The 25,011-nt window shown below is 42.7% G+C and overlaps 1 protein-coding gene across 1 annotated transcript in view; it reads left to right on the forward strand.

Annotated features, from left to right (window-relative positions):
- The window catches only part of ccdc13 (coiled-coil domain containing 13), a 66,837-nt gene extending 44,038 nt beyond the window's left edge, over positions 1–22,799 (forward strand). The window contains exons 10-15 of the mRNA XM_080217632.1: positions 379–533; positions 5,161–5,244; positions 8,539–8,658; positions 8,813–8,961; positions 18,982–19,093; positions 22,043–22,799. Of these exons, the coding sequence (XP_080073758.1) occupies positions 379–533; positions 5,161–5,244; positions 8,539–8,658; positions 8,813–8,961; positions 18,982–19,093; positions 22,043–22,199 (777 nt within the window). The 3' untranslated portion in view covers positions 22,200–22,799. The remainder of the gene's footprint in view (positions 1–378; positions 534–5,160; positions 5,245–8,538; positions 8,659–8,812; positions 8,962–18,981; positions 19,094–22,042) is intronic.
- The last annotated feature ends 2,212 nt before the right edge of the window (positions 22,800–25,011 follow it).

A 25,011-nucleotide genomic window follows, 5' to 3' on the forward strand; every position in this document is an offset into this window, starting at 1 on the left:
CCCTGGGGGGCAAAGGGCAGGAGGGCAGACCCTGGAGGGCAAAGGGTGGGAGGGCAGACCCCAGGGGCAAAGGGCGGGAGGGCAAATCCCAGGAGCAAAGGGCAAGAAAGGAAACCCCGGAGCAAAGGGCAGGAGGGGTGACCCTGGGATCAAAGGGCAGAGGGGAGGCCTCGGATAAAGGTGTAAGTGGGGGAAGAGACACTGAGGAAGACGAGGAAGCACTGGGGGAAAGGTTTTGTGAGCAGGCAGGCAGCAGAAAAGGAAGTCTCTGGCAGACGACACTAAAGTGAAATTGATAACGTTAACGGAATTCAGGACACTAGTTTATTAGTTAAGTGAGGAACGTTAAGCCAGGACTTACTGTATTGTATTATACAGCAACACCAAGAGAAGAAACTTTCAGCTGACCACATGGGGGTATATCTCCCTGACCATCGTCCTTCCTCAACTCAGCTAGACAACTTTAGTGGACATTCAACCCCGAATCCTCTAACAGCTGACAGTGAACACCCAGGGAGACCATTTTCTGCTCGGTAAGACTAATAAGGAATTATGGAATGAGAAAAGGCCGTTTTGCCCTGACCAAGCAAAGTTTGGTTTTCTGCACAAATTAATGAGACTGAAATGTTGCTGATTCTGAGATGGGCTGGGAAGTTACTTCTTTGTCACTTAGGTACCACAGCAAAATGCTGCCCTTTCAAGCAACATTATGTGAATAAGTAAACAGTAGTGGCAGCTTCAGCCATTTTTCAGTTTGTGAACTTTGTTTGCAAATAAGGGAAAGAGCAAAGAACTGAAGTATCTAAGGTCAAGGCTCTATAAGAAGTAGGATAGATAGCTTGCAAAGTAACAGGAAGGCAAAGGAGTGCAATTTTAGACAATTGTACGAATTTCACTCTGACATCATTCCTCAACTAAATACTTGTTCTTTCCCTACCGTTCATCCAGTTGTTTCTTATCGGTACCTGGGGCTTATTATGAACTCCCACCACTTTGACTTGAACTGTAGCCTTTCGCTTGGAACTTTGTGATAAAACCTTTTGGAAGTTGAAGATCACCAATTCTTCAGTCTAGTCAAGATTCACTTGGGTTGTCACTGCCTGATAATCAGTTTCATTATTTTACATATTTTGTTTAATTCATTTGTGAGACATGGGCATCACTGGCTGGCCAGCACTTATTGCCCACCCGTGGTTGTCCTTGAGATGGTGGGGGTGAGCTGCCTTCTTGAAATGCTGCAGTCCACATAGAAACACAGAAACTAGAAGCAGGAGTAGGCCATTTGACCCTTCAGGCCTGCTCCACTGTTCATTTTGACGTTGGCTGATCATTGAAATCAATCTCCCAATCCTCCCTTCCCTCATGTCCCTTGATCCCTTTAGTCTCTAGAGTTATATCTAATTTCTTCTTGAAATCAGACAACATTTTGGCCTCAACTACATTCTATGATAGTGAATTCCACACATTCACCAGCCTCTGGATGAAGAAATTTCTCCTCATCTCAATTCTAAAAGGTTTACCACTTATCCTCACGGGTGACACGGTGGCATTGTGGTTAGTACTGCTGCCTCACAGCGCCAGAGACCCAAGTTCAATTCCAGCTCGGGTCACTGTCTGTGCAAAGTCTGCACGTTCACCCCATGTCTGCATGGGTTTCCTCTGTGTTCCGGGTTTCCTCCCACAATCCGAAAGACATGGTGGTTAGGTGCGTTGGCCATGCTAAGTTCTCTCTCAGTGTACCTGAACAGGCGCCAGAGTGAGGCAACTGGGGAATTTTCACAGTAACTTCACTGCAGCGTGAATGTAAACCTACTTTTGACAATATAAACAAACTTAAACTTAAATGACCCTAGCTCTGGACAGCCCCACCAATGGAAACATCCCTTCTGAATCAACCTTGTCTAACCCTGTTAGAATTTTATAAGTTTCTATGAGATCCCCTCTCATTCTTCTAAATTCCAGTGAATATAATCCTAACCAACTTGTCACTCCTGATATGACAGACCTGCCATCTCAGGAATCAGCCTGGTAAACCTTCGCTGTACTCCCTCTGTAGCAAGGACACCCTTCCTCAGAAAAGGACACTCCAGGTGTGGCCTCATCAAAGCCCTGTACAATTGCAACATCCCTATCTCTAAACCCAAATCCTCTTGCTATGAAGGCCAACATACCATTTGCCTTCTTTACTGCCTGCTGTACCTACGTTCTTACTTTCAGGACTGATGCACAAGAACATCACAGTCTCGCTGAGTACCCACCTCTCAATTTACACTCATTCAAGTAATAATCTGTCTCCCTATTATTCCTACCAAAGTGGATAATGTCATATTTATCCACAATATACTGCATCTGCCATGCTCATGCACAAAGACCCAGCCTGTTCAAATCATGCTGAAGCATCTCTGCATTCTCCTCACAGCTCACCCTCCCAGCCAACTTTGTATCATTTGAAAATTTGGAGAGAATACATTGAGGTACCTCTTCAAAATCATTAATATAATTAATATGTAACGTGAACATGCTGTGGGTTGACACACAATGCTGTTACAGAGGGAGTTCCAGGATTTTGACCCAGTGACTACGAAGAAATTACAATACATTTCCAAGTCAGGACGGTGAGTGGCTTAGAGAGGAATTTGCAGGTGGTGGTGTTCCCAGGTCTCTGTTGCTCTTAACTTTCTAGATGGAAGCGGTTGTGGGATTACAAGGTGATGTTTAAGGACCTTTGGTGAATTTCTGCAGTGCATATTGTAGATGGTACACTGCTGCTACTGAGCATCGGTGGTAGAGGGAGTGCTTGTTTGTGGATGTGGTGCCAATTAAGCGGACTGCTTTGTCCTGGGTGGTGCTGAGCTTCTTGAGTGTTGTTGGAGTGCACCCATCCAGGTAAGTAGGGAATATTCCACCACAGTTTTGGCTTGTACCTTGTAAGTGGTAGACAGGCCTTGGGGAATCAGAAGATGAGTTACTCGGTGCAAGTTAATTGCAAGTTGGACTAATTCACCAATTCATCACCTATTCTGACATGCTTTTAGAATGCCAATATGACACAATGTGAGGCATCCACAGTGGGCAATGGCTTCCTTGTAATTAGTACTGATGCTTCATGCTCTTTCTTCGCTCCAGACTTTAGGATAAATGCCATCCATTCCTTTTATTTGTTTGGAACCCTACTTGATCTCCTCAGTCTTCCATCTGATTTATAAAACGTCACTGGACTTTTGTTTCAGAGTTCTCTCATGAATACTGAGAGGGAGTAGTCATCCTGATTTTTTTTTCATGGGATGCTGGTGTCGCTTGCCCATCCCGAATTGCCCTTTAACTGAATGGCCTTATTGGGCCATTTTAGAGGATAGTTGGCTCTGACAGTTATTGCTGTAACTTTGAAGTCACATATAGGCCAGACTGGGTAAGGATGGCAGATTTCCTTCTCTAAAGAAAGGATTTTATGATTCTCAGAGCAATTGATGAACCAGATGGTTTTTTACAGTAATCGATGATGGTTGCAATGGTCACCATTACTGAGACTGGCTTTATATTGCTAGTTTATCAATTGAATTCAAATTCATTGCCAAGGTGGGATTTGAATCCATATCTCTAGAGTATTTACCTGGGCCTCTGGATGACAAGTCCAATGACATTACTGCCAAGCCACCATTGACCCCATGTTGTGTACATCCATGGCTCCAACCTGATTTTGCATCTTTTTTTTGGTCTCCATTTCTTCTCTGACTGGTTTTTTTGCAGCTGTGATATTGAAAATGTGTTTAGATTCATAGAATCTACAGTGCAGAAAGAGGCTATTTAGCCCATCAACAGTACCGACAATAATCCCACCCAGATCCCATTCCCGTAACCCCATATATTTACTCTCCTAATCCCCCTGACACTAAGGCGCAATTTAGCATAGCCAATCAACCAAACACGCACAGCTTTGGACTGTGGAAGGAAACCGGAGCACCCGGAGAAAACCCACCCAGACACGGGGAGGACAAGCAGACCCTGCAGACAGTCACTCAAGCCAGGAATCGAACCTGGATCCCTGGCGCTGTGATGCAACTGTGCTAATCACTGTGCTGCTTTTTTTCCATTGTAGTGCTGAATTTCATCAGCAGTGGTTTTCCAGGGCTTGCTTTTCTCATCACCTTTTTACCATGCCTCTCCCAATTTTGTATATCCATCCACTGAGCCCCTTATCCCTCCTCCTCCTGCAAGGTTTAATGTTTCCATCTTTCCTCCTTATCTCCCAATGTATTGCCCTACATTGGGGTTTGTTTGTTTAGTCTGAGCTTTTTGCTTATGGTAACTTCTCACAGTTGGAATTTAAGGACTATAGGAGACATTTTCTGTGCGAAAGTAAGGTGACACTTCACAATGCAAACCAGTATGCAGGGGTTGCTGAATCGCTTGCTGGCCTTTCTGGGATGAGTTACTGGGTCTCCTTGAGTCTGAGAACTTGATGGAGTGTGCAATAGAACATGCTGCACCACTTGGTGGCAAAGCCCAGCAGGCAAGACTCCAGCTGTAATCCTAATTTTAAAAATAACTAGAAGTTGTAAACCTGTATTCCTTTCTGTGTGCGGTTAGTCCCATCGCAGTCATCAAATGTTAGAGTACACTCCATTGCTCCCAGCCAGGGGCCCAGATCAAAGAGAATCAAGGTTATAGTAGCCCCTTTCTTCAACCTGGGTGGTTTCCTCCTCAGAGCGCCCTCACTGCTTGCTGCTAGGAATGCAGCAGATAATTGGACTCTCATTCAGAGAGGGTCCAGGATGAAGTATCGGCCTTGACTGATAGTCAGGTTAAACAAATGCTTCGACCTGGGTGGTCAGCTGTTGCACCTCAAAGAAGAAAGCACTCCGAGCAAGAGGAGGAAATAAATCAGTCGGAAGGCCAGTCCGAATCGGGCAAGAGTGTGCCAGTGTGAAAGCAGCACTGGGTGTAGGTGGGGTGAAATTTGTGCTTCAGCACCTCGCGTCTGAAGGAGTGAAGCATCGTAGCAGTATGAATATTTATTTTAGAAATTACAGTAATTATGGGAGAAAGGGATGATAGCGATAGGATTGAAAACCCAGCAAGTGTCACAGATTTTCAGCAAATGTAACAGATTGACATAATCATGCTTTACCCAAAGGTTTTGCATTTTTTTGATCTCAACAGCTCGGTGTCCAAGATGGGCCACACCCTGATTGAATCTGCAGCAACGCCACCCCATTCAGGCAGTGCTGTTGGAAGGTGCACCAGGTTTGTTCATCTTTCATGTGGATCATGTTTTAGGTTTTGAACACAAAGTCTAAATTTCTTAGTTCTGTGAACAAGTGAATTGTCAGTCTGGGTCCTGGGCCCAACTCTCTGGAGTGGAGTCTGATGCCACAGCTTTCTGATTCAGAGACATGAGCGCTATTAATGAAACCGCAACCTGCAGAATGGCAAGAATAATGTATTCCTGCCAAACATGAAATTTATTTCTTCTCTTTCCCTCCACCCCCATTGCTCCTGCAAGCCTATTAAAGTAAGGAGTTACTTATGGTTAAGTCACCCAAATGACATTAACCCTTTTACTTTATTGCTTTCCCTTTTGTGAATGCCAGTGTCACTTTCGATGGGAACATTGCAGGTTTAAAGGTGATGGTCCCCATACTGCTCCTGGAATCTGGTGTTGGCCCATTAACACACAGTGTTCAGTTGTTTCTTCGTGGCAGCGCACCTACCTCTGAGTTAGACTGCTGGAAGATCAAGTCACACGCCAGAGACTTATATAATCAAGGCTGACATCCCTAATGCAGTATTGGGGAGTGCCGCACTATCAGAGGTACTGTCTTGCATGTATGATATTGAAGCTCCATCTTACCTCTTAGATGGACATAAAGATCCAATAGTACTATTGCAAAGAAGGGCATGGGTGTTCTTCATGGTGCCCTGACTAATATTTATTCTTCAACCAACATCACTTTAAAAATGATTATCTCGTCATACAGTCACAGAGCCTTACAGCATGGTAAATAAGCCCTTCGGCCCAACTTGTCTATGCCGTCCAGTTTTTAAGCATTAAGTTAATCCTGATTGCCTGCGTTTGGCCCAAATCCCTCTATAGCCATGTAACTACCTAAATGTTTTTTAAAATACAAAATTGTACCCACCACCCTCTGTGTGAAAGAAATGCTTCTCTGGACCCATTTGTATCTCTCCTCTCTCACCTTAAACCTACGCCCTCCAGTTTTAGACTCCCTTACCTTTGGGAAAAGATGTTGACTATCTCTTATCTATGCCCTTCATTATTTTATAGACCTCTATAAGATCGCCCTGAAGTTTCCTACGTTCCAAGGGAAAAAGTCCCAGTCTATCCAGCCTCTCCTTATAACTCAAACCATCAAGTCCCAGTAACATCCTAGTAAATCTTTTCTACACTCTTCCTAGTTTAATAATATCCTTTCTATAATCGGATGACTAGCACTGGATACAGTATTCCAAGTGTGGCTTTACCAATATAATATACAACGTCAATAAGATGTCCCAACTCCTGTATTCAATGTTTTGACCAATGAAACCAAGCATGCCAAATGTCTTCTTCACCACCTCTCCACCTGTGACTCCACTTTAAGGAGCTATGAATCTGTACCCCTAGATTTCTTTGTTCTACAACTCTCCCCAGCGCCCTACCATTAACTGAATAAGCCCTGCCCTGGTTTGATCTACCAAAATGCATCACCTCGCATTTATCTAAATTAAACTCCATCTACCATTCGTCAGCCCACTGGCCTAATTGATCAAGATTCCGTTGCAACCCTCGATAATCTTCGCTGTCCATTATACCACCAAACTTGGTGTCATCTGCAAACTTACTAACCATGCCTCTTAAGTTCTTGTCCAGAGCATTAATATAAATGACAAATAACAATGGATCCAGCACTAATTCCTGAGGCACACCACTACTCATAGGCCTCCAGTTTGAAAATAACCATCTACAACCACCTCTGCCTTCTGTTATCAACCTAATTTTGTATCCAATTTGCTACCTCACCTTGGATCCCATGAGATTTAACCTTATGCAACAACCTACCATGCAGTACCTTGACAAAGGCCTTGCTAAAGTCCATGTAAATAACATCAACTGTACTGCCTCATTTATCTTCGTGGTTACTCCTTCAAAAAACTCAATCAAATTTGTGAGACATAATTTTCCACTCACAAAGCTATGTTGTCTGTCCCTAATCAATCCTTGTCTGTCTAAATGCCCGTAGATCTTGTCTTTTAGAATACCTTCTAACAACTTATCCACTGCAGACATTAAGCTCACTGGTTTGTAGTTCCCAGGCTTTTCCCTTTAGCCCTTCTTAAACAAAGGCACAACATTTGCCACCCCCAATCTTCAGGCACCTTGCCTGTGGCTGTTGATGAGTCAAACATCTCTGCTAGGGGGACCCACAGTTTCCTCCCTAGCCCCCACAATGTTCTAGGATACACTTCATCAGATCCCAGGGACTTATCTATCTTAGTGCACTTTACAACATCCAGCGTTTCCGCTGACTATTTCAAGTCAGAACAGGCTACAAGATGAAGGCATGTAAAATTGCTGGCTCCAACGCACCCCTCCCTGATGAGTTCAATGTATTCTGCACCCGTTTTGAGCAAGAGGTCAGCGAGAGCCAGGAAGACATTAGAATACTCAGGTGTAGAGGTAACAAGGGCATGGAGATTAAGATTGCAGCAGCAGATGAACCGAGACAGTGACAACATTGAGCAATGTTGCAGAAGTGGAAGTAAGCGGTCTTGCTGGTGGAGTAGGTAAGTCCTCAGAACCTCATTTTGGGGTCAAATTCACATCAAGATTGAGAGTGATCTGGTTGAGCCTCAGCCAGTTGCCAGGGAGAGGGATGGTATCAGTGGCTCAGAAAGGGAATTTCTGGTGAGGACCAAGGACTGTGGTTTCAGCCTTCCCAATATTTAGTTGATGTTCTAGATGTTACAGTGTGAGACATCAGAGAGAGCAGACAGGTCAAGACAGGTGTTGGTGAGGTGGAATTAGGTTTTGTCAGTGTACATGTAGAACCTGTATGTTCAGATGATGGCACCGAGGAGCAGCATGCAGGTGAAATGTAGAAAGGAGCTCAAGATAGATCGTTGGAGGTCTCCAAAGTTACCATTTGGAGAGCTGAAAAGAAGCCATTGCAGGTAATTCTCTGGACAAATCTGGAATGGTGCAATGAGGAAGGAGCAAGAGCAAGGCAGTGTTCTATTCAGATCGATGAATTAGAGATTCTTTTTTAAAAATATATTTTTTCCTGGGACACTCCAGCCGGAGTGTCTCTGGCTAGGCCATTTATTGCCCATCCCTAATACCCCTTGAGGAGATGGTGGTGTGTTTCTGAGGTTAATGTTTATATATACTGTCAGGACAAGACTGAGGGAGCTCTGGTCTGCATCTGATCCCATTATGCTTTATGCTGAAACTGGGTGGCAAAAGTTCTCTGAACACAAGTAGCATAAATTTAAAACAAATGAAGCTGTGGATCCTTTATGGATTTCTTTTCTCCTCAGTGTCAATGGAATTGATGTGAAAGCTCTTCAGTTACAGTGCACCGAGTACAAGGCTTTTTACCAAGCTGCAGAAGTAGAAAGGGATAAACTAATGGAGCTAGTTACCATCCTACAGAAGAGGTAAGATCAAGGCATGAATTGAAGATTTTTTGAAATTTTCAGGGAGATTTTAAAATTGGTACAATATTTATTTCAATCAAAGTTTTACTTGAGAAGTCTATCTGGCTTTGACTCTAACCCTAATCTAATGACCACAATACTGACTGTGCTTTAGGTTAGAAGGTAGCAAAGACAAGGTTCTGGAGGCTGAGCAGAAACTTCTTGAGCAGCGCCGGTGGTCTGTGACGTTAGAGCAGCAACTTGGAAAAGCCAAACTGGATGCGGGAAAGACCCATGACAAGTCTTCCAGTAAGAGCAAAGCAAGTAAGTGCATTGTGACGCCGAGCAGACAACACTTCCCCACACCCCCAGGAGCTCTGACCATTGCAATCTCTAAATCCCAACCTTGCCACTTGAAGTAGACACCACAGTTTTCTTATTTTGCTTTATAATTTTGCACCTTGAGACATTTTATTATATTAAATGTGCAATAAAAGTATAAGTTACTGTTACTTCACTTCTCTGTTCTACTGTTACAACCACAGAGTTGGCAGACATGGCAAAAGGGAGGAATGACTAGAGTTCAAACAGTATCTTGTGCAACCTCAGGACATGCCCAAAGCGCTTTACAGCCAGTGAAAATTAGGTCTGGATTTTCATCCTCAAAGTGGGTAGCAGGAGTCAGAAAAATTCCGGACTCATCCCCTCCACCTCAGGAAAAAGTGACCACAAGGACTGGATTTTTATTGTTTGTTTGTTTGTTGGGGGGGGGGGGGGGTGCAGATTTAGTACATTAATGGATTTCTGGGCTCTCAGCCAAGAATACACAGTGAGGCTTGGCCAAGAGCCTAGAAGTTTCTAAATGCTTGCGCTCTGAAGAAAACACTGCTTGATTGACAGCTCTATGCACACAATTGTGTCATATTCATTTACACAAGAAGGTAAATAAACATTGGATAAAGAGGTTTCAAATGTTTGCAGTTTCAGCTTTGAAACTTTAAATGGTCTGGATGATTGACAACTTTATTAGGATATAGTAATAGCTTTTTTTAATGAATGAATGGCTTTTTAAAAATATATATTCATGCATCCTACTGTCACTATGGGATTCATTGCTTCTATACAGTGTATTGTGGATGAATAAGTATAGATATAGTTCAGCTATAGTTCAGCATGAAGGACCATAGTGGCTGTTTGAGGGATATCCCTTGGCACAGGGGAGATGAGGAGGACCTTTGAATTTAATTTCAAAAGGTTCCTTTGTGTTGACAATGGCTTGCAACACCTGTAATGGGCAGTGAAGCTCTAATCTTTGAAAAGCTGGCCCGACTGCATGAAAATTGCTGAGAACTAAGGGGTGGTAATTATAGGACGGATGTCAGAGGTAGGTTCTTTACTCAGAGGGTAGTAAGGGCTTGGAATGCCCTGCCTTCAACAGTTGTGGACTCGCCAACTTTAAGGGCGTTCAAATGGTCAGTGGATAGGCATATGGATAACATTGGAATAGTTTAGGTTAGAGAGTCATTAGATTGGTTCCACTGGTTGGCGCAACATTGAGGGCCGTAGGGCCTGTACTGCGCTGTAATGTTCTATGTTCTATGTAACTAGGACATGCCTAACCCCACAATAGAACCAGCACAGGTTGGTAGTTCAGGGTGTGAGCTTCTGACCTGAACCAGACCATAATCTTCAAAGCGACTCACGAAAATCAGAAAGGCGGGGAATGGGTTTGGTATTCCTAGAATTTGGACCCCCCCTGACATTTTTAAAGGGCTTCTGAGTCATCCTAACTCGATGATAATCCAAGCCATAGTCACTGTTGTATTACAGTTTTTAAAAATGTTTTCATACATGTTTTTCGACATTTAAAACAGACTGAGAGATTAAACACAGCGAATTCAGCACAGTGAAATGTGTACTCGCTGAGCAATAGGCAAGTTCCATAATAAATAGGTGCTTGGTGGCCAGCATAGATACGATGGGTTGATGGGCCTTCTTCTTTGCTGTGCAACTCTGTAACTCAACAAACGACTGGAATACTAGCAATTTGGCCTTCAAAGGCCTAGCAACTTAGCCATAAAGTTATGCAACCCTGAAGAAGGCCATTTGGTCCATCATGTCTATACCAGTTATGTGAAAAAGACATTCACTTTAGTCCCAAGCACCCATCCCCTGCCTTCAAATGTTGCTTTTTCAAGTCTCTATAATGTCTTTTAAAAGTTACTTTTTAATCTCTTCCACCACAGTTTCACCACTCATAACTCACTCTGAAAAGGCAAATACCTTCATCCCCCCTCTGCCAGCCATTTTAAATTTGTGCTCACTGGTTACTAACCCTCCTGCCAGTGAAAACATTTGAGCTGAGACATAACCAGTGATAGCTTTCATTACCCTCCAACAATTTCAACAGTGTTCACTTTTTGCAAACAATAAAAATCTGTCCCCCTATTGATTTAACCCAATAACCATTCCTGTGTAACAGTCTTCATCACATCTGGTTCATAGACTAGTTGTATGTACATTCACTAGATTGTTCAGCTAGAATTTGGAAATGCTGGGTGGTATTTCATGGAGGTGACTATGCTCTCGTTGCCAATTGGATAGCTAGTGAGAAGCTGAAACCATCACTCAGGCACTTAACAGGACAGTAACTGGTCTTCTCTGGCCAGAGGCCAGGTATCATCACTAGGTTAGTGCTGGCAGAAAGCAGGATTGGCAGGTAAGTTGAGTGGAATGAGGTCGTCAGAAAGGGCAGAAGTTGGCCTTCAACAGCCCCCTCACACTGTGATGTCTGGTCCCTCTATCAGAAATGGAGTGCCTTTGAATGATGGACGGCCTTGCCCCAGCGTCTGTTTGTCATGCTCCCTGCTGGACATTAAATACATTAATTGTACATTTATGACCAAATTGGTCACATAGCAGGAAAACCACCCGCAAGCCACAGTCTTAATTAGGGTGAAGATGGAAAGTTGGCAGATCCCACCAACAAACTCACCCTGGTCAGAGGGCGTTGAATTCTATCCACATTGCCATTCGTGGGTAATTCCTCAGACAGAACACCATGTGTTGGGAAAAGTAAATTAGATATGTGCATCTGATTGGAATGTAAATTTAAACATTATATGTTAGGCAACCCACAATAACAAATGCTTGAACACCCTGGCTTTAACTAATTTCACTAGAATGATACTGGGCCTAAAAGGGTTAAATTATTAGGACATAAGAAATAGGAGCAGGAGTAGGCCATCTGGCCCTTCGAGCCTGCCCCGCCATTCAATAAGATCATGGCTGATCTGTCGTGGCTCAGTTCCACTTTCCCGCCCTCTCCCCATAACCCTTAATCCCCTCTCTTATCAAAAACCCATCAACCCGCTTCTTAAAAATATTTAGCGAGGCAGCCTCCACCACTTCAACGGGCAGAGAATTCCAGAGATTCACCACCCTTTGAGTGAAGAAGTTCCTCCTCAACTCCGTTCTGAACCGCCCCCCCTTTATCTTGAGGCTGTGCCCCCTAGTCCTACTGTCTTTTTTGAGCGGGAAGAGTCTTTCCACCTCTATCCTATCCATCCCATTCATCATCTTATACGTCTCAATGAGATCTCCCCTCATTCTTCTAAACTCTAACGAGTACAAGCCTAGTTTATTCAGCCTCTCCTCATAGCTCCAAGTTACACAGACCTCTATTCCCTTCAGTGTATAGTATTAAGCAATGACCTAATTGAGGTGTTAAAGATAATTGAAGAACTTGATAGGGTAGATCGAGAGAAACTATTTTCTCTGGTACAGGGAGACTCAAGAACAAGGGAGTGTAACCTTTAAATGAGAACTAGGGATGATGTCAGGTGTAATTCTTTACACAAAGGGTAATAGAAGTCTGGAACTCTCCTACAAAATGCTGTTGAGGCTGGGGGGATTATAATACATTGGTTATGGGTCCACCAAAATACAATCAGGCAGGATCTAATTGAACCTCAGAACAGGCTGAAAGGGCCGAATGGCCGATTTCTGTTCTTCTGTGCCTTTGCAGAATTTTTCTGAGGCGTAAAGAACAATGAAACCCCAGTACAAACACAGTGGTGAGCAAGCTACAGCAAAAGTCCTATTTAGGGTTTCCTTCATGACTTGCACAAATGAAATAACCAGTTTGAAATTCAAGCTAATAAACAGTCTGAATTAAAATGCCATTTTATATGAACTGGAGAGACTAGGAATAAAGATTGCAATTACTTCAAGTCAGCGGAAAGCTTGGAAAGCAAGCTGGAATATTTGCAGATAGTGCCCTCAAGGCGATGGTGGAGAGTTTTCTCAGTTGGTTGTCAAGGGCAACCTCTCAGAGAAGAGTCATTGAGATCTCTGGCAGGTGTTGGCTGGCAGGGAAGGCGATTTCTCTCTGTGCCTTTGAGGCAGTTGGCTGGAGTTGTGGAAATAGATGGCAGCCTGAGAAAAGGCACCAAGGTAATGCTAACTAAAGGATTTCTATAACAAGGATACTCCAAATATATATACCATGATGGCATGTCCTCAAGGCTGTCAGTCTTTCTCTACTTGCCTTTTTAGAACTTTCATGCCACCTTATGATCTTGTCAATGCTCAGCATGCATTGATGCCCATACAGAGAGCTACGGTTTCACCTGATTGAAAATTATGTTCAAAACTTAGGTAACACTAGTATGTTAAGTGTCTCCCACAGAAATATCTCTCAACCCAGTTTACGATCGTGATGTATGTTTGATAACTGACACGCAGAAGGAGCTATAAAACGTCCACATGGATGAAATTAATGATGTCCCCTGACCTCCACCGTGTTCTTCTGAGATTGAGTAGTTGCGCCTTGCTGCAATCGCTATCTGTAGGGAAAGAAGCTGAAAGCCCCAGTCCTACTAAACAATGTATCAGTCATTTTGTGCATTACATTTGTGGGCAGCTAATCAGCTGATGCTACATATCGCTGCCGTTCTGGTCCTCGAGGTAGAGGCACAGGAGTTGAGAGACAGAAGGTGACCTTATTTGTTATTGACGGTTTCCCCCCCCCAAGGAGGAAGTTGATTAAAGGTGTCCTTATAGCAGATGCACAAAATTGCAATGTTTTCACTTGGGAATGCCTTGGTAGGAAATTCTATACATGCTGAAAATTATTAATGGAAAAAAAAGTGGCATTACACCTTGAGCTCCCTTTCCCATATGTGTTGATGCTACTGATCATTAACATCAACTTTCACTTTCCCAACACTGGAGGGGAATGAAAATAATGGGTTTTTGGCATGCGTTCCAATTACAACAACAATTTGTACTTTTATACTGTGGGGCTTAATTAAAGGGCTGAATTTTACATCTTCCAGCCCTCAGGGGCAGTTGGGATTTGGGGGAGGGCTGTAAACTTAGGCACCATGGCAATTAATGGCTACTTAAGGCATTCTCCTGCCGCCACTAGGATTTGTTCCACAGCAGTGGAGGAGCAGGTGGGGTTCAGCTCATAGAATGGTTAAAGTGCGAAAGGAAGCCACTTGGCTTGTCGAGTCCATGTCAGCACTTGCAAGAGCAATCCAGCTCGTCCAACTCCCCCATTCTTTTCCCATAACCCTGCACACTGTGTACCTTTGTGAATTTATCTAGTACCTTTTGAAAGCCACTGTTGATTCTATTTCCCCTGTTGTGTTGCTGCTTAGAGAAAGATTTTTCCTCGTGCTACCTTTTGCCGATTAGTTTAAATCAATGTGCCCTGGTTCCAGAATCTTCTGACAATGGGAACAGATTCTCTTTATCTACTCTGCCCATACTATCTTGTGATTTTGAATCCCTCCATCAAATCTCCTCTTAGCATTCTCTGTTGCAAAGAGAACGACCCCAACTTCTCGTATCTATCTGTTATTGAAGTCCCTCACCCCTGGAAAAATTTTAGTAAATCTTTTCAGCCCCAATCCAAAGCCTTCACATCCTTGCTAGAGTGCAGTACTGAAAATAGGACACGATACTCCAATTGTGATTGAACCAGCTATCATAAAGTTTCGTTTAACTTGCTTGCTTTCACACTGTATGTCTTAGGCAGCTTGGTAGCATAGCGGTTAGCACTGTTGCCTCACAGCACCAGGGACCCGGGTTCAATTCCAGCCGTGGATCATTGTATAGAGTTTGCACTTTCTCCCTGTGCCTGCACGGATTTCGTTCAGGTACTCTGGTTTCCTCCCACAGTCCAAAGATGTTAGATTGATTGTATGTGCTAAATTAATCCTAATGTCAGAGGGATTAGCAGGGTAAATGTGTGAGGTTCCAGGAATAAGGCCTGGGTGGGATTGTGGTTGGTACAGACTCAATGGGCCAAATGGCCTCTTTCTGCACTGTAGGGATTCTATGATTTATAAAACCCAGGATCCCACGTGCTTTTTTTATCTGCTTTCTCAACCTGGTCTTCTTTCTTCAACCGCTTGTATTATATATATCCTTGCCAGGCCTCTGCTCCAGCACTTCCTTTAGAATTGTATTTTTTAGCTAATAATGCTTATCTCCCTGCATCCTACCAAAATGTTTCACTTTGCACTTCTCTGCATTAAATTTCTTAGCATGGTCAAATGTCCCAACAACTTCACCGGAGCAAAATCAGACAAACAGATTGGCACAGAGCCAGAGGACACATTGGGACAGGTGGTCAAAAAGTTAGGTTTTAAAGAATGTCTTAAAGAAGGAGAGAGAAATGGTGCTGAAGGCAGCACCACTAATTGTGAGACAAAAGAAGTTGGGCTGCACAAGAATTCTTGAAGAGTAATAGTTCTGAAGAAGGTATTGTAAATGCCTGCCAAAACTTTCACATTCCATGTGAGAATTAATGATGGTACCATAATATTACTTTCAAAGTGGCATAGTGTACGTTACAAAAGAGATGGGGGCAGAGTAAATCCTGATGTCCCAGTTGCAGCTGTCTATTTAGTAGCAATAAATCTGTTCCCAACCATTAGAAAATTCATCATGCTTTCTCTCATGATGCCTTGCTACTGCATAATTTGATAGTATCCAGTAGAGTCAATGAACTCGATGGGCCAGGTGGCCTCTTTCTGCACTGTAGGGGTTCTACGATGATTCTATGATCCCCAATACTTCACACATGTCAGACATGCTAGTCTGCTAATATCTGTATGCTATAGAGGACATCATGGCTGAATGCTGCCTTTACTTGGGCACGCAGTCTAGCTGGACAATTTTAAACTGACCTGCTCATCTGGAGACTGGTGGGCTGGGCTATAGTGTTGATTTTACACCTCCACCTGAATTTACTCTCCATGAAGAGTAATTTTGCATTGACTATGAGATCACTGTTCCACCCAACGTCAAATTTTCACCAAAAGAGCTAGGTTAAAATTCTCCCACAAACACACTTCTAGAAAGGCCCGGTGAGTGGTGTTCAATAGCAGATTCCACATTTTGTACTTCTCCTAACCTGGCATCCTGCCATTAATTTTTACTGTCCCTGCCACCTATTTGGCTCAGAGATGGAACTTGACACAGATCAGACATTGCATCAACGACCTTTCTGTTTTCTGCTTCTCACTGAATAAAGTGGTTGCACCATCAGTGGAATGCAAGACTATATTTCCAATTATTTCTATGATGCAGGAGTGTTAATTATTGAGACCATTAAGCAGTTCAATGCTTTTTTATCAGCAAATTATACATGAGAGTGATAGATCAATATCCTGCTCTGACCTTATCTCACCGCCTGTTTGCTTTTGGTGTTGTCAGCAACATAAAGCAAGCAATTTGGATGGTATGAAGGTGACTATTGAATAGTTACTGTTTTTATTCTAATACAGTAATGTGCAGGGGTAGGAGGATGGGGCAGGAGAGTGGCACCAAGTCACAGGGCGCAATCTCACCTGCCATTCACACCATTCTCCCGCTGCAGCAAGATCGGAGAATTTGGCGACCAGCCAAATCTGTGTTCACTGTGGCGGGACAGGAAAATTCTGCCAGCATGAATGGTAGTAAGATTCCGGCCATAGTGTTCATTTGGAGAACAGAGTCAGTCACAATAGCCTGAATAGTCTCCTTCTGAACCATAGCAATTATGTGATACTGATTCCGTAACTATATTTACAATGTTGCTGGGCTGGACCCAGGTGGTGGGGAATGAAATGGCAAAGACATTTATTATTTTCATGGACAAATGCCCGGAGTTTTAACATTCTCGTTATGAAGTTAGACAGCTTAGAGTAGTGTTCATCTAAAAAATATATACATTCAAAGATAAAATGTAAGCAGTCATCTAGATCGTTCAAACACAGCTAATGAGACATGTTTACAAGATGTGTTCACTTGTGAAGTGTGATGCTGGAGTCTGCTGTAGAAGAGAAGGGAACTGTTCAGGTGCAGGGCCCCCCCACAGATCCAGGAACAGGTAATGCAGAAATTGAAAGTTAGCACTGGTGCAATGCAGTACAGTGGGAGTTTTTCTTCTGTATCAGAACTGGAACAGCAGGGGAACCTTTGAAAATGGTTACTAAATCCAAGATAGATTTACATTTTCACTTTCAGCAAAGTAAAAAAATTGTAATAATCATACTGATTTTTTTCCCCCACAAGATCAATAAAAACAACTTGCATTTATATTGCAGTGACACACACAATGCTCTGCATTGGTGTGTAGTCAGACACAATTTGACACCGAGTTGCATGAAGAAGCGATGGGACATCTGATCAGAGAGGTGAAAGGGAAAGATTTTGAAAAGTATGAAACGAGAAGTGAGAAAGGTGTAAAGATGGAGAGGTTTATGGAGAGGATTCAGAGTTTGGGGTATAAGCAACTGGAGCCAATGGTGAGGTGATGAAAATCAACTCGGGATACAAAAAAGCTAGAACGAGGAGTGCAAGGTTCTCAACGTGTTGTAAAACTTGAGTTAGGGAGGATTTAAACAAGAGGATGCAAATTTTAAATTCCAGGCATTGCTGCACCTGTAGCCAATATAGGTTAACGAACACGGTGATTAAGTTTTAAGTTTATTTGTTAGTGTCACAAATAGGCTTACATTAACACTGCAATGAAGTTACTGTGAAAATCCCCGAGTGCCACACTCTGGTAGGTGCCTGTTCGGATACACTAAGAGGGAATTTAGCACGGCCAATCCACCTAACCAGCACATCTTTCAGACTGAGAGAGGAAACTGGAGCACCTGAAGAAAACCCATGCAGACATGCGGAGAATGTGCAAACTCCACACATGACCCAAGCTGGGAATCGAACCTGGATTCCTGGTACTGTGGGTCAGTAGCGCTAAGCAGAGGGGTGCACAGTGGCACAATGGTTAGCACTGCTGCCTCACAGCGCCAGGGACTTAGTTTTGATTCTCGGTTTGGGTCACTGCCTGTGTGAAGTCTGCACCTTCTCTCCTCGTGTCTGCGCAGATTTCCTCCAGTTGCTCTGGTTTCCTCCCACAGTCTGGAAGGACTGGTTAGGTGCATTGGCCATGCTAAATTATCCCTCAGTGTACCCAAACAGACTGTGGAGTGTGGCGACTAGGGGATTTTCACAGTAACTTCATTGCAGTGTTAATGTAAGCCTACTTGTGACTATTAAGTAAACTTTACTTTTTAACCACTGTGTTACCGTGTTGCCCTTAGTGAATAGTGCTAGGTGTGAGTTCAGAAACAGGCTGCAGATGATAGTGGAAAATAAATATGGGTGAACAATGTCATTGTGCCCAACCTAGCTCATCAATTTATATGTGCACCCCCATCATCAAGTGTTTCTCAGATGACCCAACCATCTTCCCACCTGACCCTAACCAGGAGCCCACCCCAAATACTAATATCCCACCATATGAAGAAAATCAGACATCAGTTCTAAATTTGCCTTTTGTTATTTTGAACCTGTGTCTTTTTGTTCTTTTATCAAAGTATTCCATAATACCCTGCATATTTACCTTTGTCTATCTGTTTGATCTATAGCTGCGCAGTGTCCCCACTCTTGACACCTCTATTCTCATCTTTTCTCTGAACTTATCACAGATGTGGATGTTAATTCTGATTTCTTTTCAGATGGTAGGAATCCAGTTGTGATAGGGAACAACGTTAAACCAAAATATTTTACTTTCATGGCACTTAAAAAGCATGCAGCTCTGCAGAAGTGAAATTGGACAGTGGCCAGGGTAGAAAAATTGGTAGAATTGCATTTACTGCCTGTTATACAATATATCCAATGTTTTGTCCTGTTGAAGTCACAGGGTGAGGCATATAACAGGCAGCTGATGTCGTGTACCACTTGTTTTGAGAACTTGTACATGCCCAAATTGCTCCCCACTGTCACTGTGATGTATGTCAAAGTAAGACTCGTACAGCTATCCTGTTTTCCTAAATGAAGGTTCGTCCAGCAGCAGCCGTCAGTCCCAGAACCTATGCGGCAGTGGGGATCTGCCTCCAGGGAGGCCATTGGCCATATCTTTGGATATTCAAGTAGAAGAACTGAATACACGGTAAGATGATGTTTGCATTTTAAAGGGGTCTTTGTGCAGATCTGTCCTGGTATGCAATGTAACACTGCTATATGAATGTGGTAAGATAACCTTTCAGGATAATCAGGAGGCGATGGCCTAGTGGTATTATCAATAGACTATTAATCCAGAAACTCAGTAAATATTCTGGGGACCCAGGTTTGAATCCCACCACGGCAGATGGTAGAATTTGAATTTAATAAAATATATGTGGAATTAAGAATGTACTGATAACTATGAAACCATTTTGTTGATCGTCGGAAAAACCCATCTGGTTTGCTAATGTCCGTTAGGGAAGGAAATCTGCCATTCTTTGCTGGTCTGGCCTACATATGACTCGCAGAAATGTGGTTGACTCTCAAGGGCAACAAGGGATGGATAATAAATGCTGGTCAACCAGCAACACCCATGCTTTATGAAGGAATAAAAATAATAACATATTGTTGTGATTTATTTTTTGTCAAAACAACTGGAAAAATACGAAATTGGGTCTCTTCTGCAGATTGAGCTATTTGAAAATATGAAACTTGTGCAAATATGATCTGTTTGGCATCTGACATAAGATGTACCTGACTGGCAGTGACTCAGAAATGTGCCAGTCTTAGCCTGTATTTAAGCTCTGTCCACTAGTGCTTACTCTGAGGGTATATTTTGTGTTTATTTGAATGCGGGAACTTCCAATGTCTTTATGCATAGTCATATTAGTTGCTGACATTGGCTAGTAATAGTACTTTGCGGTTACTGGCCTTTTGGACAAGAGGATTGTCCAAGGGCAGTTTCCTCTATTAATGTTTTGAACTCCTGTAAATCGAACACACAAGAAGTGAATGTGGAATGTGTTTTTCTTTAAATTAATATTTCCTTCATAGCGAGATAATCTTGGGGTGTCAGTACCCTATGCAAAAATGGATACACTTGAATTTAAGAAAATAACTTTACATGGTGCACAATTATTGTACCTAGCTAGAAATGCTAGAAACTCATTATACTGGTGACTTTGGTGTTTAGAGAATGGAAATAAATCTCTAACATTTCAATTCCCTTGTTTACAGGCTAATAAAGCAGACTTTCTCAGCTGTACAGCTGTACTTCAACACTGTTGTGAATAGACCCACACCTGCAGCTCAATTCTTTGACTTGTGTGAAGTGTCACATGTTTTGCAAATTGTTTTTGTTCTTTCATGGTATGTGGGTGTCATTGACAAGGCCGGTATTTCTCGCTAATCCCTAATTGCCCTTGAGAAGGTGCTGGTGAACTGCTGTTTGTCTATTCCACGCTAGAAACTGTTGATTTTGTTTTTACTTTTAAAGTCAGATGAGCTGCTTAATATATAATTTATCAAAAACACACAATCTGCACATACAATAACTTTACTCAGATATTGTACTGTAGTTCCTTAGCCAAGTCTTACCCCGATGAATTGGAAAAGGAACCCTCCATTTTATTGGAGTACTGCGCAGTGCAAAGAACAAACATTTCATTAACACCCCAAATCTGATCAATAAAAGGGAGAATTCAGTGACCATGATTCATTCTTTCAATCTTAGCACTCCATGTTCTGGTGTGATGATGGCCCTTTGTGATCCATTGTTCAGGCTAAAGTAAAAGTTAAAAGTAAGAATGCTACCAAGAGGATAGAAAGGTCCCATGCAAAATTGAAAACCTGAGTCCCTCTTTAAGATGCTGATGGGCCTGATGTATATTTTCTACATTTGGTTTTTAAAGTCAGATTTCTGGCCAGTGTGGTTTTGGCAGCAATCTTGATTATTTCCCAAGAACTTTAGAAAGAAAAAGAACCTGCATTGATATAGAACCTTGCACTGATTAAAGCGCTTCGTAGCCAGGAAAGTGCCTTTGAAGTCTAGATGCTGTTTTAATATAGGCCAACACGCAAGAACACAAGAAATAGAGGCAGGAATAGGCCAGCAGGCCCTTCATAAGAACATAAGAAATAGGAGCAGGAGTAGGCCAACTAGCCCTTCGAGCCTGCCCCGCCATTCAATAAGATCATGGCTGATCTGTCTTGGCTCAGTTCCACATTCCCGCCCTCTCCCCATAACCCTTAATCCCCTCTCTTACCAAAAACCCATCAACCCGCGTCTTAAAAACATTTAGCAAGGTAGCCTCCACCACTTCAACGGGCAGAGAATTCCAGAGATTCACCACCCTTTGAGTGAAGAAGTTCCTCCTCAACTCCGTTCTAAACCTCATGACTCATCTATGCCAACCTCAACTCCTTTTCTGGGCCATTTCCCCATAGCCCTTTATTTATTGCTCAATCGATCAAATATTTATCCAACTCCTCTTTAAATATTTCTAATGACCAACCTCCATGACCCTTTGGGGCAAAAAATTCCAAAGATTCTCCACCCTCTGCAAGAAGAAATTTCTACACATTTGGTTTTGAATGACTGGCTCTTTATCTTGTAGCTACTAGTGAAAACATCTCACCATCTACAGCCAATTTCTTCCACAGCAAGGTCCCACAAGCTGAATTTGTTGGTGTTGATCGAGGGATGGATGTGTGACTGGACACAAGGATATTTCCCCTGCTCTTCTTTAGATAGGACGTTTGGATCATTTAGGTCCAGCTGAGTGACTAGATGGGGTCTTGGTTTCAATATCTCATCCAAAATATAGTGTTCATTGCACAAAATATCAGCATAAACTGTCTGCTTAACTCTCTGGAATGGTATTGAAACCTTATGATTCTAATTCAGAAGCAAGAGTGCTGCAACTGAGACATGGCTGACATCTATCTGATAGAATCATTAACTGAAATGGCACAGAATAAGGCCATTTGGCCTATCATGCCTGTGGCAGCCCTTTGGTAGAGCCATTCTCCTAATCTTTTCATGGTCCCCTCAAGTTCTTGGGTTAAATTGATGGATTAATTTGAATGTAAAGATGTGGCATCTTTTTGATTTCAGACTTGCCATACAGATGGATGAGAATGAAGCCTTAAAGACGGCTCTACAAAGCACTTTAAAAGCCAAAGAAGAAGACCTGAAATTATACCATGACACAATGGGCCAAGTGAAGCAGGTCTTCCTTCAGACTCTTCGACGGCACAGAGAAAAAACTTAAATCGACTGCTTCAGCTGAAGAAACATTCCTTCAGTTTATTGTTGAGGAGGTATCCAAAACAATGGCGTGGCATTTGGAGAACAGACACAGTCAAAGAAGAAGAGAACAAATCCGATTCCATGCCACATTTCTCCAGAGAATTGCAAAGAAGACCTTGGGCTAATTGGATGATTATGGTTTCACTCATGCCTTTTATAAGTGAAAGGACTGAGGAATCAGAGTCACACAAATGACAAATGAGGCAGGTCACTCAACCCATCTGTGGTTTACTCCCATTACAGTATCCAACCATGTCTCAAATGATTTGAAATTTTTGATGCCAGATATAAGTCCATTTCGAGTTTGGATCAATTGCTGTAATGGCCCTCTAGGGATAAGGAATACAGGAATGCAGTTGGGAAGAGATAAAACTTTTCTTCCACCTGCATGTCAAGGATAGAGTTAAAAATTGATGTATAAGAATTGTACCTTCTGAATAGGCAAAGCAAGCATTGTTAAAGATAACCAGATATTGAAGATTGCTGCTCTATCCTGTAGGAATGATACAGTTGATGTACCATGTATCTTACAGGGTATATAGGTAATCAAAAAAAAAGTTACTTTTCTTACTAATACCTTAATGTCAACTTCCATATTCAGGAAACTTTTTTTGATGATGCGTTTTCAATAAAATATCTAGTCCAATGTTGCAATTATTCCAATGGGAACCCATTTTGTGGTGTCTGGATAAATCCAGGGGTGAGCAGATATTGGTACAAACCTGGTCTGAACAGATTGCCGCAATTCAGCAGTCTCAGCCCTCAATGTCAGATAACTGAATGCACATAATATGAGCATTCCCTCGTACATCGCGATTCAGATACATTGACAGGAATGTTCAGAATTGCAGCTGGTTCTTGCTGTGCCTACCCAGAGGTACATGAGTTGTCAATATCCTCATGGAGCAGGAGAGAGTCAATTTCTCATCACTTCACCTCAATAGAAATTCATACATTCCAAGCAAATGCAATACTACATCTAAATGTGTAAATGCATTATCAACGTTATCTAACAATAAATGCTCTTAACAAGTGGTTATGCAGCTTGCTTAAATTTTAATATACAAAATGTCAAAGATCTGAGAAGTAAATTAGGAGGAGGAATTATAAGATTGATATAAGTTTTACAAAATGGAAAAAATAATGCGATTGAAGTTGGACAAATTTCCAGGATCTGCTGTTTTCCACCTCGGGTATTGAATGAACCAAGTGAAGAAAACTTCACACAGACAGTGACCTAAGCCAGGAATCGAACCTTGGTCCCTGGCGCTGTGAGGCAGCAGTGCTAACCACGGTGCAACGCGCCACCCATGATCTTCCAAAACTTCCTGGAATTGTCATGTCAACCAGACTGGGTAAGAATGACACGTTTAATCATTCGATGATACAGAAGTTAAGTATTGATGGAAAAAGATACATGATGTCAAAGCTTTTCAACTTGCGCTCATCAGAACAAAAAAGGTGGGCGGATCATATCAAACATTACATCCCTTCAACTATTTGCAACAGGCAAGATACTGACCATACCCAACCAGGTCTGGCTTGCAAAACTCAAAACATAGGATGGAATTCTCCCATTTTGAGGCCAGGTGCAATAGCAGGTGGCTCTGGCAAAGCCTGTCCCACTGACCAGAATGGCAGGATCCCATGTCAGTTTCTGGACTCGGATCTCATTAATTATGTACCAATGAGTTCATCTTCGACTCTTCCTGTGGGGGCCGGCTGCTGATTCACTCGCCTGCCCTCAGGGTTTGATGGGTTCGAAGGTCCTGGAGCCATATTTAAATAGCAGTCCAGCCACACCACATATCGGTCTCTCCAGGCCACCTTTCTTGACCAGACTGTGCAGATGTGGAGGGAAAAGGATAGCAGTTCGAGAAGAAGTCTGTTTCTCGATTCAACCACATTCCTCCTCAAGCCCATCACCTGTGAGGTGCCCATGCCCCACTTAAACTTCAGCCCACCGCATCTGGAGTCTTCATCCATCCCCTTCCAGTAAACAATGCGGTATCTCTTTGACACCCCCCCCCCCCCCCCCCCCCCCTTTGTTTGTGAGCTTTTTTTTTGCAGGCTTGTCAGGGTCCAGCTTCCCTCTCCTGGTCTTCTCTTTGACCTCTACTGTTAATTTTTAACATCCACTTCCTTGCCTATCTGCCAGACATTGTGAACCCTCACCCTCCCCCCCATCCCACACAGCTCTACTTCCACATTGCCCTTTCACCTTTTCCAGGCTACTAGCCCACCCCACACCCTCCCAGTTGAACTTCTGACCTTCATTGCGGTGGTTGTATAGATTTTGTTACCCCTGGACTCCCCAACTCCAGGTGCAGTACTGATCTGAGTTGGTGACACAGGAGGATGTGTGGGTCCAGCAGCACAGTGTTGTCCATGAAGACCAGCTCAGCACAGTGATGGTGGGCAGGGACGAGTCTGCCCTAGCAGAGCGGTGTACAATGCTTCAAAAGCACTGCAGCACTATAGCAAAAAGCTTTGTTTTTGATTTGATATATTATTGTCACATGTATTATGTTGCAAAGTTGAGTAGTTGTAGATTGGGAGGTAGGAAGTTAGAATTTGATGTTTGTAAAGTGGTAAAATTGTAAAATGCTAGGGGGGGAAGGGATTGCATGGTCCTGTTAAAAGATGGTGTTTTTTCTATGCTTAGAGAGTTAAACAATACAGGTACACTGAGGGCTCAAACTGAAACATTGGTATCGAAAGGCCAAGCAGCAGTTTCTACCAAGACAACAGGCTTTTGAATTTAGCCAATCAGT

Source organism: Carcharhinus amblyrhynchos, chromosome 2 (assembly GCF_965287045.1).
Source record: "Carcharhinus amblyrhynchos chromosome 2, sCarAmb.v2.hapA, whole genome shotgun sequence".
Lineage (NCBI taxonomy): Eukaryota > Metazoa > Chordata > Chondrichthyes > Carcharhiniformes > Carcharhinidae > Carcharhinus > Carcharhinus amblyrhynchos.